Source organism: Danio rerio, chromosome 6 (assembly GCF_049306965.1).
Source record: "Danio rerio strain Tuebingen ecotype United States chromosome 6, GRCz12tu, whole genome shotgun sequence".
Classification (NCBI taxonomy): Eukaryota; Metazoa; Chordata; class Actinopteri; order Cypriniformes; family Danionidae; genus Danio; species Danio rerio.
In genome coordinates this window covers 42,991,222-43,005,456 of record NC_133181.1, presented here as the reverse complement: position 1 = coordinate 43,005,456, position 14,235 = coordinate 42,991,222, and the positions used below count along the sequence as shown (strand labels likewise).

General features: G+C 35.7%; 3 protein-coding genes across 6 annotated transcripts in view; 2 read left to right on the top strand and 1 right to left on the bottom strand.

Annotated features, from left to right (window-relative positions):
• Nucleotides 1-14,235, top strand: part of pfkfb4b (6-phosphofructo-2-kinase/fructose-2,6-biphosphatase 4b) — a 516,544-nt gene that overhangs the window by 56,167 nt on the left and 446,142 nt on the right. The gene's annotated exons all lie outside the window — the stretch shown is intronic.
• On the top strand, nt 278-9,881 carry tatdn2 (TatD DNase domain containing 2). 3 transcript variants are annotated; one of them, XM_005166044.5, is made up of 8 exons: nt 278-381; nt 1,387-1,730; nt 3,046-3,399; nt 3,680-4,576; nt 6,967-7,094; nt 7,912-8,095; nt 9,241-9,403; nt 9,562-9,881. In XM_005166044.5, exons 2-7 carry the CDS (start codon nt 1,398-1,400, stop codon nt 9,379-9,381), a joined length of 2,037 nt encoding a protein of 678 aa, XP_005166101.1. In that variant the 5' UTR covers nt 278-381; nt 1,387-1,397; the 3' UTR covers nt 9,382-9,403; nt 9,562-9,881.
• Nucleotides 9,562-11,927, bottom strand: ghrl (ghrelin/obestatin prepropeptide). Of its 2 annotated transcripts, XM_021476948.3 has the most exons (5): nt 11,895-11,927; nt 11,669-11,806; nt 11,511-11,591; nt 11,191-11,299; nt 9,562-10,448 (listed from the first exon to the last, which is right to left on the bottom strand). In XM_021476948.3, exons 2-5 carry the CDS (start codon nt 11,783-11,785, stop codon nt 10,441-10,443), a joined length of 315 nt encoding a protein of 104 aa, XP_021332623.1. In that variant the 5' UTR covers nt 11,786-11,806; nt 11,895-11,927; the 3' UTR covers nt 9,562-10,440.

Here is a 14,235-nt window from a genome sequence, read left to right as displayed (position 1 = left end):
AGCATGAGGAAACATCTACAATTCTTGAATTGAATAAAATTAACAATCATATATTGCTGTACATTGTCTATTACACAGAAATTGACTTTAGACCTGTATAATAATTTACCACTAAAGCATCTCTTGCATACATTAACAAATTAAATCCTGTAAGATAAATCAGTGTATACATGTGCTTACACTGTGCACACTCTATACTTAAATGGACATTATATAATGTCTGTATACTTAGTAGTCTTCGTGTGGTTAATAGTCCCATGTGCTCGCTCCATACTTCATACTGCTCAATCAAGCAGCGTTCGCCGTCGTGCAGGCCGGGAATGACTGTCCATCGCTAACGTTAATTGATCCACCTGAATTTCATCATCAGTGTGCCTTAAGGTCAGTAACAACAAATTGCCGTAATTTGGACTGAATCGGGTTTAATCAAGCCTTACACACTTTCCGACTGTTTTCCGTTCTTGTGATCGCCGTTATGGACTCTCACGCCAGGGCTCACAGTTTTAGGTCAGGCGTGCGCTTTCTGCTAAATATTAGCATCTGTAACATTAGATAACATATGACTACTGATTTACGCGTTTTGCTTCGTATACATGTTTTTTTTTTGTTTACAAACCTATGCAAATATACACATGTAGACCTATAAAAGAGACGCCGTTTTTAACTTCAATTGACCGTTTATTTTTTAAAAAGATATGTTGCTAAGTTTGAGCTTTAGTGTTTACGCATTACAAGATGATTTAGTTGTACTCTTCCGTTTCCACTTGAAATTTAAAGCTTTTTTGTTCCTATTTTCACGAAGAACCTCGAAATCAGTCAATTTCAGAATTCACTTAAGTTAGCTTGATTACGTTAGATGACTTAGTTATCAGGAGTTATCAGGATGAGATGACACATGAGATGTTTTCAGGATCGTGATATGATATTTTTGTCATATTGCCCAGACCTATTTCTGTAAATTCAATGTTATATACATTGACCATTAACATTTTAAAGTGGTTTACTCACTCAAATGTGATTATATTTCTCACTTTATTTGGAACTTCAGGGCAAATGTTTGATTTAAAAATTTAGAAAGTATAAAAGTATCAAATATAAAACACTCTTTAAAAAACTAGTGATTACAGGTACAACCTAAATATAAAATATCACAAAATAAAATGCAAAATGTAAGTTAGACATGTAAAAACTTTTTTTTTTTCCAGGATTCTGTTATTTGTTTCCGTCTGCATCCCTGTGAAATATTGCACTTATTTAAACTATGAAAAAGTATTACCATAATGTATTTTATAACACCATGAATTAAACAAGTATATTATGAAAAGACATACGCCTGTTTTTAAACTGTATTTTTTAAAAACGTAAACATTTCCTTCTTTTCTCAAGATCCTAGTGCAATGAACTGTGAAAAGGAGAGGGTGACTATATTGTGGCTGAATAAGGCCTTGAACTCGCCCAGAAAGCTGATGAGAAACAGTGCAGGAAGGGCACAGCCCACTTGCTGGGATGAAGAAGGGCATCATGATAATGATGATCATGGTGCTGCTGGTGGTGTGAGTGATGTTGGCTCTCCTGGCTTGAACACATCTACTGGGTCTGCTGGACTGGGCGACATGGAAAACATCTATCTCAGCACTCCACAGCACCCCAGTTCTTCAAAGAGTACACCCAAATTACGCTTAAAATTGACTGGACGCCATAGATCACTATTTAAAAAAAGCCCTGGTGATGTAAGTACATGCACATGTATACCACTAAATTACACTATATATAAAATGCACAGTTGGCATAGATATATACACTAGATATTGCATACGGACCCTGAGCATGCATCAATAGTGCCACCACATTTGTACAGTGTTCCCAGGACAAAGTCATTCAACCACAGTAGTCAAGACTAAAGCCAATCTGAAGATGCTGGACTTGTTCGCTGTGTAATAGTAACGAGCAAACAGACAACAAAGCATGAGGGCAGAACATTTTATAGATAACATTGAGTCCGTTTGTATGTTACGAACTTTTGTGCTGAACAAGTAACATTATTGATGGTAATACAGTCACTTACTGCACTCATCATAAGGTAAAGTAGCATGAACTTGCACTAAATTCTAGGCTTATGCTAGTTTTGTTCAATAAAATCAGCAAACACTGTAAATGAAATAACAATGAGATGCTGCAGTGCCAGAAACTTGTATTATTGTCAGTTGTATGCCTACTGTCCACCCTAAATTATTATATATTACAAATGTTATATACCATTTGGATCAAAAATGTGAATATTCACATTGAGACGCAGGGATATCGATGGTTTTTAATGGAAATTGAATCACAAACGAATCACTCCCTTTGTTAGAATGAAAAGTGAAGGCAGGAGAGGGATGTGTTTCAGGACACGGATTAGATGAAATATAATTGGGAGGGAGGATAATATCAGTCCATCCACACAAGCACATGCGATCACTTACCCATCGATGTGGTAAAGTGTTGTAAAAAAAATTTTAATAAAAAAAAATTGCATCCTGACCGCTGGGAAAACGCCGATCATAGATATATGTGTATGTGTATATCTTTGGCTCTGCATGGCCAGTCCTCCACTGCACCTTGGTCCCACATTCATTTCAAAAGAGCGCTACCCTGTACTAAAATGGCGGCCCTATTGATGCATTCTTTCCAATAGATTACAATAGCATTGGCAACATGTATTGTAAATATCTATGCACATTTGGAATGTTATTTTTTGGGGAGATTTTTCATGAGAAATTCCTTTAGCTTGATCGGATTTCATTTATTTGATAAAAAATTAAGCTGAAAAAGTAATAATGTAAGGTATTATAACTTTATTAATCAGTGTTTTAATTTTATGGAAAAAAAAGAGAAGTCATCAGCAGTTTACAGAAGGAAACAAAAATGTTATTTTACTCAAACTTGGCTATATTGACATGATATTGCAAGATGTAATTTAGGAGTTTGTAATAATAGTCTGTATCAAATTGTATATCTGACAGTATTTGTTGCATTAATTGTGTATTTGTGTGTTGCACACAGGACAGTGTTTCAGGACAGAAGTCTTCTGTTGTACCTTCACCTCCATCTGCTGGGAAGAAATGCAGAAGTCCAGAACAAGGACAAAAAGCCATTTACCTCAAAGCACTGAATGATGCAATGGGAAATGGAGGCAAAAAGTCAGTGTTTGGACATAAAAGTCTACCTGCTAAGAAATCCCCAGAGAAACCTGTGAATGCGGAGGAGGAGGAAAAGCACTCTGACCTCGAATGCTGCTCATTCAGTGAAAAGAATAATCCATCTCTTATTGCAGCTAAGGATGATGGTCCTCCTCCACTGGAGTTTATAGATACAGAAGATGATGAGACGGAAATAAAGCTAATGAAGGACACCAGGGTAATGGAGTTTTCTTTTAGATATTTTGAATGGTAGTTATCATCATCAAAGGATAATAATATAATTAATATATAATTATTATTATTTATGTTGTAATGATATTTAGTTTTAATTTTTTTAAAGTGTTTTTTATTATTGCAGCCTTGGTCAGTGTAGGAGTTTGTCAATATATGTAAAACCAACTATATATGTAGTATAACAACATAATATTGCTATATTCTGCTCTTTTTTTTTATTTTATTTTAAAAAAAATTAATATTGACTTTGTCTCTATGTGTAGAGTGTGATCCTGAAACGTCCTGAGTCGCCTGATTGGTCCGATTTTGAGGATTCAGGACAGGTTGAAGTGTTCTCACAGGACGAGTCTTTCAAGCCAAAGAGGCAGCAAAAAAACCTTAAAGCAGACTGTGCAGTTGTGGACTTCACCAACACTCCTCCACTAGCGGAATACAATCCTTACACCACTTCAACGCCTGCAGCATTCTCTACAGAAGCTCAAGGCTCTGAGCAACACCCTCAGGAAACATCCTCGGACCTTTCATCCACCAAAAAATATTTACGCTCTAGGTCAATTAGGCGGTCCCTCAAATTACACCCTTCATCAGTAGATCTGATTCCTGAGCTCCAAACTAGCATTTGTGCACCCTCATCACCTGGTAGCTGGGGTTATTTTCCTTATTTGAACCGCAGAACTTCTGAATCAAATGCTTACACATCTTCACAGATGCTTCACATTGCAGACAGTGTTACCCGCAGGATTTCGGCTGGATCAGAGCCTCTTTGGCTGCCAGACTTAAGTTACATCAAAGCAGATTCTGCTGGATTTATTGACACACACTGTCACCTTGACATGCTCTATGGGAAGTTGGGTTTCAAAGGAAGTTTCCAAAGGTTTCAGAGCATGTATGCAAGTACTTTCCCAGTGGAGTTTAATGGCTGCATTGCAGACTTCTGCAACCCAAGAATCACACAGAGAGAAGCAATCTGGGAAGGATTGCTGGGAGAGGAGAAAGTGTGGGGGGCTTTTGGTTGCCACCCGCATTTTGCTAAGGAGTATAACCAAAATCATGAGCAAAGCATCATGTCTGCTATGCGCCACCCTAAAGCCATTGCGTTTGGAGAGATCGGTTTGGATTACTCACATAAGAACTCAACAGACTCCAGGAAACAGAAAGAGGTAATGCAGACTCAATTATTGTTGTTCTCAAAGGTTTTTAAGGGTTTGGTCACACTTGCCAGAAAAACGGTATTGTGAAGCTGGATTAGGGGCCGATCACACCGAATGTGCTTTTTGCGTTGAGATTAGGGTTTGGGGATGTTGATCAATTTGGCATCGTACGATATCTAATGTTAAACATCGGGATGGACAATGCCATCGTCGTCGTTTGTCGGGGGGTGGGGGTGGTTGTTAAATATCATTTAATTCATAACGAATTTATAATTGTAGCCCACCGTTTTCACTTCCTTACCCACATGGTCTTTGCTTTACCCATAACCAAACCATAAATAAATAAAATTACAAACAAATGACCACCTGTCAATCACTTTTTTTCTGCGGGACTATTTTTCTGTGGAGGAGATGAGAGTTCGGTTGGAGTTCACTGTAGTGCATACATTTTCATTGTTTTCACTGCAAAATCCTCACCGCGTGCGCAGATTTAGGAGACATTTATGCAGAATGCATCTTTGCACCTAAAAACACCAAACGCAGCACTCAGAAACAGATAAACAGTTGTTATGTGAACTTGCTGAAGTAAAAAAGCCTGCAATGGCTGCCCCGCCTTTGTGCTCTTCTTATTGGCTCACTGCTCTAGAACTGAACGCAAATGATTAGTTAATATCAGCCGTCAATCACTCAGTCAAAGCCTTCTGCCTTCAGATGACAGGAGCTACAACCATGGAAATGTGAAGCGCTGAAGATGAGAGTGAAAATAACACTGACAGATTTGCCTACAGTTACTAATAATGGCACATCTTATTATTGATCACGTGCTGAATGTTAATCCACCATTTACACTTTTCCAAGAGTGGATAAAAGGCATCGTCTATCGGCGCAACCCTAGTTGAGATGTGCATTTTTTTTAAATGATTTACAAATGTCCGTGGGCGTTTTGCATGCTGCGCTTCGCATTTTTGCCATTGCGCGCTCTTCGTTTGCAGTTGAAAAAAGTCCTTGTGATTTGCCCCTTATATGGGTTTTCAGCCAAGTTTCAGTTTAGTTTATGCCAATCTTGAGTTTTCTGAACCTTTCTGAAAACTCTAGTCTGTGTTTTTTTTTTTTTTTTTTTTTTTAAAGAGTTTTTGCCTCATTACATCAGTGTGCACACTGTGACATCATTGTGTGCATCAGTGTTTTTCTTTCTGATTGGCCAACATAGCTGGGTTCACACCAAATGTGGAGGATACAAATGAATCAAAGTTCTGCACATTCGTGGCTAACACATCACATTTTTGTCATTCACCCGCAGGACGGTAATCCGCCTTTGTTCTTACATTTGCATTGATTTGTATGGAATTTAATTTACAATTTATAACACTAAATAAACTCGTAATTTTACTTTTTTCTTCGGCAGCTGGGGTGCCAAAAAAAAACCGTAAAATAATGCCAGTTTAATGACAAAAAAAGTTAAATAACAGATGTTAAATTGCAGAAATTTCCCAGAAATTTAAATTTAAGAATATTTCTGTCATTTAATGTCCGTTATATTAAAATCTTTATAATTACTAATTTTTTTACAGTGCAGTATAAGGGTCATTATCTTAACCTGTTGGTTCAGCATACCCTTAACATGCATCAGTGTGTTTTTTAATTTACATGTTGACAGATTTTTTTATAAATATACCTGTATATATGGCCTAAAACAGACGATGCAGTGGCGCAGTAGGTAGTGCTGTCGCCTCACAGCAAGAAGGTCGCTGGTTTGAGCCTCGACTGGGTCAGTTGGCGTTTCTGTGTGGAGTTTGCATGTTCCCCCTGCGTTCGCGTGGGTTTCCTTCGGTTTCCCCACAATCCAAAAACATGCAGTTCAGGTGAATTAGGTAGGCTAAATTGTCTGTAGGGTATGAGTGTGAATGAGTGTGCGTGGATGTTTCCCAGAGATGGGTTGCAGCTGGATGGGCGCTGCGTAAAAACGTGCTGGATAAGTTGGCGGTTCGTTCTGCTATCGCGAACCTGGATTAATAAAGGGACTAAGTCGAAAAGAAAATTTATGAATAAATATGGATTGCAGTGAACAGTGATTGCGCTTTTAGTGTGGCTCATTTGAAATAGTGCAAACCCTACTTCTGAACATTGATGTAGACCAAATAAACAGACAGAGACCCATGTAAAGTGTGCCTTGATCTGTTTTGTAGTTGTAAGATTTCCATCAGAATCGTGTCTCCTTGAAGCAACTCTTCATTTTCACAAAAGCAGTTTTTCAGTTGTTTGTTTCTTAAAAATGACAGCGGCAAACCCAAACAAGCAAATGGGAGTAAACAAACCAAGATAACCAAACTACAACTGTAAAAACACCCAAAGTTAATGCGTTTCGATAGAGCATAATTTCTGTCTTTTTGCGCGTAAAGGTGTTTGAACGGCAGCTGCAGTTGGGTGTCGCTCTCAGGAAACCTCTAGTCATACATTGCCGTGATGCTGATGACGATGTGCTGACAATTATGAAGAAGTGTGTTCCCCGAGATTACAAAATACACAGGTCAGTTTTCATTTAACACACACTCATGAAACTAGTGGTTCATATTTCACTGTAAAATCTAAATAATGTGCTATTTTGAACAAGAAAATGAAACCTGTTTATAGGGCCATTAATAATTGATTTTATAGTTATTTTAATTCATAGTAATTTTTATATATTGTTTAATCAGTGTTTAATTATTTTTAGATATCCTGTATATTCTTATGTTTTTTATAATTATATACTAATTTAATTCTAATAACTCCATTTCTAACATGAGCCACTATAATTCATTAAACATTTCTTATTACTTTTTTCAGTAAAATATACAGGATTTCAGGCTTTGTGATAAACAATTTTCTCTGTAGTTTATCTGTATGTAATAAATCTCTTATCCAAGAGCAGGATGTGGTTGATGAACCATTAAAACCACAACTAACTGCAAAACTAAATTTACTACTGACAGATGGCCTAAGTTTAACAATTTTATTAATCCCACCAGGGGAAATTAAATGGGGGGGGGGGGGGGCAACATTTCATGACACATGAAGAGCACATGAGGAGACAAATCACTTACAAACAATATAAAAAAAAATTCTATATCTGAACTCAGTTCACTTACTACACTTGAACAGGGATGCTTTTGTGTCAAAATGTCTTTCTAAGCCATATTCACATCAACACGCTCATGTCTAAAATGAAAGTAAACAATTTGGAGAGATTATCATTACACTGGACCCATGCATACATGTCATGTGCAGTTGTGACTTTAAAAACCAATGACATACACCCAACATCAGAGTTGCAATCTACTAACCTGTGTCCAAATGTGTGCTAGACACTGCTTCACCAACAGCTATTCAGTGATTGAGCCCTTCCTAAAAGAATTCACTAACCTGTGTGTGGGTTTTACTGGACTGGTGACGTACCATCGCGCGACAGAGGCTCGAGACGCTGTGAGGAAAATCCCCCTCAACAGAATCCTGCTGGAGACAGATGCTCCATATTTCCTACCCAGACAGGTATCATTGAGCTTTACTTGTTCCTAGGGTTGTATTGACTGAAATATGTTGTATATTGGCCATTATTGATTTGTCTCGTCTAAACAAGAATGTCATTTGCAACCTTTTCTGTTTAGCTCTAAATTTGCATACAAACTTCATTACAATAATTCTATAGTTGTACAAAGATGGTGCGATAACAGAAATCAGAAATATTTTTACTATAAACCGATCGTCCTCTTTGATCTCTGGATAAGCAGCTTCTCTTCTGCCCACTCTTGGTGGCCTTCGACCCTGAAGATGGGACATGTATCTGATACTAAACTTCTCAAAAAGCATATTTCAGACACATGCAGGAGACAAACACTCACCTGCGGTTTCAGAGTCGGACTGAGGAAGCTGGTGCCGCCGCTCACAGATTAAATTAACCAGCCTTTTAGCAAAGACTGATATTTTCGCAGTTTATTGCAGACTAAACTGTCTTTTACTTGAACACTCTATCGCCAAATCTTGCCATGAAAGAGATGGAGAAAATGAAAGCACACCAGCACAGAGAAAAAAAATCAAATGCTCAAGACATAATCTTTAAAATACTGACTTTATTAAAAATGTAGCAAATATATGACAGGTGTGTGATACAACAATTACAGTGAAGCATTAATTAAATCCTTATTTTCTCATTGATCTGTGAAATAGCTATAGAATGGCTTCAGAACATTTGGGATATAGTAGGCATACATGACAACTTTCTAATGCCTTATTATAGGCTACCTTCATGGCTTTTGTTGGCTTATAAATTACACCGAATATAGCCCACACGCAAGATCGGATTTGGATAGATACCACCTGGCCAATACCTGATCCAGTAAACGTATGCAGTATCCAACTGATACCTGATCTAAGTATTGGATCGGTGCATCCCTAGTTTAGCATGTGATAAGCAAAGAAATATCACGTTATACACTCTTTCATTGTTCTTGTTACTAGCTTTAAAAATGGCAAAACCGTATCAAAATTGCTAAAAAAAAATCTACAATCAAAATGGTGCATGTTGGAGGATTTAGTTTGTTTTGGTTATTATTTCATGGTCATTAAGTTGCCAACTCTACTTGTTCCTCATGCATGCATATGCATTACCTTACCTAATTCTCTCTCTCTCTCTGTAGGTGCCCAAGTCTATATGCCGGTTTGCTCATCCTGGTATGGGAATCCACACACTGCGTGAGATCAGTCTGCTGAAGGGAGAGCTCCTGCCCACAGTACTACAAACTATCCGACAAAACACTTCACATATATATGGACTGTGACTGAAAACCCTAAGTTACTATAGTAAGTAGCAATATTAGTCTGCTGCAGTGAGCTAATTTTTGTTTGTATCCTCTTTGACCTTTTCCTTGTGTTTGCATAACAAAAAATATGAACATTTACAATTCAATGTACTATTTAAATTCTATGCTCATTTCCACTTATGCTTGTTTTTTTTGTAGGGCATTTCACATCTGGTGAGAACAATTTATTTTAAGATTTCTTCCAACAGTTTTGTTTTAAAATGGTTCTCTGGTTTCTTTTGTTAAATGTCTGCATGCATGCTTACAAGCTGTGTTTGCTTGAGACATAAGTGACATAAAATGGCAGCTTGTGTCTTCCTTTGTGTTGGAAACAAAGTTGTTTTTCTCTGTATCATCACATGAAAGTTTGTGTAAAACTAAAATGTAAAGCATGTGAGAAATTGACAATTAGCTTTTACCAAGGTGTTGTTTTTATATGAATGGAACTTTTGTAATAATAAATGGTCTTGTATACGCAACATGAAGTCTGTTTTTTCTTTAAACATGTGAACTTAAACCAAATGCTACCGAGTAAAGAAAATATAAATTAGAGAGAGTTTTTTTATCATTCTTTATTTTGTTAATGTGTTAAATTACATCATTTTTAAATTGTGAATATTGTTTATAAGGAGTTGAACATTGTGGGACTCCTGTCAGAACTCTGAAACACACACACACCTGTTTCGCAATAGTAAGTAACTTAAAACAAGCAATGATTTTTTGAGGAAATAGTTTTTCCAGAATGCATTTGTAATATGCAGCTTTTTTCCTCTTTCTTTTATTGGAAAATAAAATTTATTAAATGTAATATTTTTTGTAGCATTTTAAATAAACTATTAAAATCTGAGAGAATAAATGCTGATAAAGAGATTTTAATCACCCACGTAACATTGTAACAATTGCTACAGAATAAAGAACATAGAAATTAGAGAATTAATTTTTTTATCATTCTTTATTTTGTTAAACCCATAAATGACATCATTTTTAAATTGTGAATATTGTCAATTGTTTATAAGGAGGAACTTTGTAGGACTCTTGTCAGAACTCTGAAAAAAACACACAGACACACCGGCACTGAATTAGTAGGTGACAAAACAAGCAATATTTTCCTGAGGATATTTTCTAGAAATGTTTTTCCAGAATGCATTTGTAATCTGGGGCTTTTTTTGTAAAATAAAATTTAGACAAATTAAATAAAAATTGTCGCATTAAAAATAAACTATTAAAATATGGACAAAATAATGCTGAGAATGCTGTTAATGCCACCAAATATGTCAGACAATCTTTATTATTTAATATTTACATATTTTCTCTTTGTGGAGTTTGCATGTTCTTCCCGTCTTTGCATGGGTTTCCTCTGGGTGCTCCGGTTTCCCCCACAAGACTAAATACATGTGGTATAGGTGAATTGGGTATAGGCTAAATTGTCAGTAGTGTATTTAGCTGAATGAGAGTGTATGGATGTTTCCCAGGGATTGGTTGCAGCTAGAAAGGCATCCGCTGCGTAAAGCATATGCTGGATAAGTTGGTGGTTCATTCCACTGTGGCAACACCAAATTGGTGAAGGGACTAAGCCGAAAAGAAAATGAATGAATGAATTTGTATATTTTATTGGGACTGTACCTGCAAACAATATGGATTCCAATGTATGGGGGAAACTAAATATAAAAAAAATTTTAAGCATACTTTTGTTGATTTGATGCTTTGTCTTAGATTGTTTATGGCATTTGTCCCTTGATTTTTGTTGTATTTGTTTGGATATTCTTTTAAAATGAGACTTTATCTCACCGAAAGAAGAGTCTCTAAGAAGATTCTCCAGAAGATTCTGAAGCACGGGACCATATTTCTCATATTCAGCTTCGCTCAGAGACATGGACAGTTCAAATGGAGCGCTCATCTAAACGGACAGTGACAACCAATTATGACCAGCTCAATAATAACATATATAAATATTTACTTGTATTGTGTGTTTTTATATATATATATATATATATATATATATATATATATATATATATATATATATATATATATATTATATATATATTATATATATATATATATATATATATATATAAACATTTTTTTTATTTTTTATTTTTTTATACCATAAACCGATCGTCTTCTTTGATCACTGGTATCTCTGGATCAGCAGCTTCTCTTCTGCCCACTCTTGGTGGCCTTCGACCCTGAAGATGGGACATGTATCTGATACTAAACTTTTCAAAGAACATATTGCAGACACATGCAGGAGACAAACACTCACCTGCGGTTTCTGAGTCGGACTGAGGAAGCTGGTGCCACCGCTCACAGACTCGAGACACAAGGAAAGAGAAACACACAGGAGCAGAAACATGCTGCTGGCACGGCACCTCAGAGGCATCCTGGGAAATCTGGTATCGTTCTGTTATTACAAACCAAAACACCTTAGTCTTAATTCTTTGCTACATACAGAGTGCACACAAAGAGTTGAAGAAATAAGTCAATCCCACCTTCTAAAATGATGAGGCTGCCTCAGTAGGTCTGACACCAGCATCTGCCTTTCACTTTTATAACAGCCTTTGGTTAACAATTAGCATTAAAGTCTACAACTGTCACTGTGAAAACAAACAGACCTAAATGTGTGTGACTTAAAGAGGGTGATATTAATATGATGATAAGAAATAAAGTCACTGATGTGGCTGTTATGTCAGTAGCTTTTTTGGTTACTAGACCACTGAGTTATTACCATGGCAGGTTTGTTTGACTGATTTGGCAATTCCTTAGTAACAAACACATTTTTGGTACAAGCACACTTTTAAGTGGACTCACCTTTGTACGTAGTTGGCATAATATTCTTCCAATAATGCACTGACCCATGACTGGCATACTGTTAATGCCAGTAAAAAAAAAAGAATTGTATCATTTTGATTACATTAGTATGGAAGCCTGTTCCCGCCACTGAATAAAAAAAAAACTAAAAATATATGTAAAAAAAATTGAGAATTCAGAATTGCGAGTTATAAAAGAGTTTCCTGTTATGGCAACTGACCATAATGAGAGTGTCTGTGATCTGATATGAATTCTGAATTTAAAACTCATAATTGCAACTTTATAACTCGGAATTGCAACTTTATAATGCAGAATTCTGACTTTAGAACTTGGAATTTTTACTTTGTAACGTAGAATTCAGATTTTATAACTCGGAATTGCGACTTTATAACTTGGAATTGCAACCTTAAAACGCAGAATTCTGACTTTATAACTCGGAATTGAAAGTTTAATTCAGAATTCTGACTTTATAACTCGGAATTGAAAGTTTAATTCAGAATTCTGACTTTATAACTCGGAATTGCAACTTTATAACGCAGAATTCTGATATAACACTGAATTGTGACTATAACGCAGAATTCGGATTTTTTAACTCAAAATTGCGACTTTATAACTTGGAATTGTGACTTTATAATGCAGATAAGTTATAATGTCCCAATTCCAAGTTATGAAGTTGCAATTCCGAGTTATAAAGTCAAAATTCTAAGTTATAAAGTCACAATTCCGAGTTATAAAGTCGCAAGTGCGAGTTATAAAGCGTTTAAAATTATAACTCAGAATTCTGACTTTATAACTCGGAATTGCGACTTTATAACTCGTTATAACGCAGAATTCTGATTTTAAAACTCGGAATTGGGACTTTATAATTTGGAATTGCAACTTTATAACTTGGAATTGGGACATTTATAACTCAGAATTCTGACTTTATAACTGGGAATTGAAACTTTATAACTCGGAAAATGTGATTTTATAACTGGGAATTGCAACTTTAACTTAGAAATCTGGCGTTATAACTTGGAATTGCGACTATAACGCAGAATTGTGATATTATAACTCCGAATTGTGACTATAATGCAGAATTCTGATTTTATAACGTGGAATTGTGACTTTACACTTGGAATTGCAACTTTATAACTTAGAATTTTGATTTTATAACTCGGAATTGCAACTTTCTAGTTCCGAATTGTGACTTTATAACGCAGAATTCTGACTTTCTAACTTGAAATTGCGACTTTAACTTGGAATTGCCACTTTATAATGCAGAATTCTGATTTTATAACTCGGAATTGCAACTTTATAACTCAGAATTAAAACTTTATAACTCGAAATTGGGACATTATAAGTTATAATGTCCCAATTCTGAGTTATAAAGTTGCAATTCCGAGTTATAAAGTCAGAATTCTGCATTATAAAGTCGCAATTCCGAGTTATAAAGCGTTTAAAATTATAACGCAGAATTTTGATTTTATAACTCGGAATTGCAACTTTATAACTCGGAATTGCGACTTTATAACTCACAAATTGTGACTTTATAACTCGGAATTGCAACTTTAACTTAGAATTCTGACTTTATAACTCAGAATTGCGACTTTATAACTCATTAAAACGCAGAATTCTGATTTTATAATTCGGAATTGCGACTTTATAACTCAGAATTCTGACTTTATAACTCGGAATTGCGACTTTATAACTTAGAAATTGTGACTTTATAACTCGGAATTGCAACTTTAACGTAGAATTCTGACTTTATAACTCGGAATTGCGACTCTATAACTCTGAATTCTGACTTTATAATTCGGAATTGCGACTTTATAACTCGGAATTGTGACTTTATTATTCAGAATTCTGACTTTATAACCTGGAATTACGACTTTATAACTCAGAATTCTGACTTTATAACTCGGAATTGCGACTTTATAACTCACAAATTGTGACTTTATAACTCGGAATTGCAACTTTAACTTAGAATTCTGACTTTACAACTCAGAATTGTGACTTTATAACTCATTATAACGCAGAATT

Excerpts from the sequence above, each read along its gene's own strand:
- tatdn2 (XM_005166044.5), top strand. The coding sequence starts at position 1,398 with ATGAACTGTGAAAAGGAGAGGGTGACTATATTGTGGCTGAATAAGGCC. Across the intron at positions 1,731-3,045 it reads TTAAAAAAAGCCCTGGTGAT|GACAGTGTTTCAGGACAGAA; the intron begins GTAAGTACATGC and ends TGTTGCACACAG. Across the intron at positions 3,400-3,679 it reads AGCTAATGAAGGACACCAGG|AGTGTGATCCTGAAACGTCC; the intron begins GTAATGGAGTTT and ends CTCTATGTGTAG.
- ghrl (XM_021476948.3), bottom strand. The coding sequence starts at position 11,785 with ATGCCTCTGAGGTGCCGTGCCAGCAGCATGTTTCTGCTCCTGTGTGTT. Across the intron at positions 11,592-11,668 it reads GTCCGACTCAGAAACCGCAG|GGTCGAAGGCCACCAAGAGT; the intron begins GTGAGTGTTTGT and ends TCCCATCTTCAG. Across the intron at positions 11,300-11,510 it reads AAGAAGACGATCGGTTTATG|ATGAGCGCTCCATTTGAACT; the intron begins GTATAAAAAAAT and ends CTGTCCGTTTAG.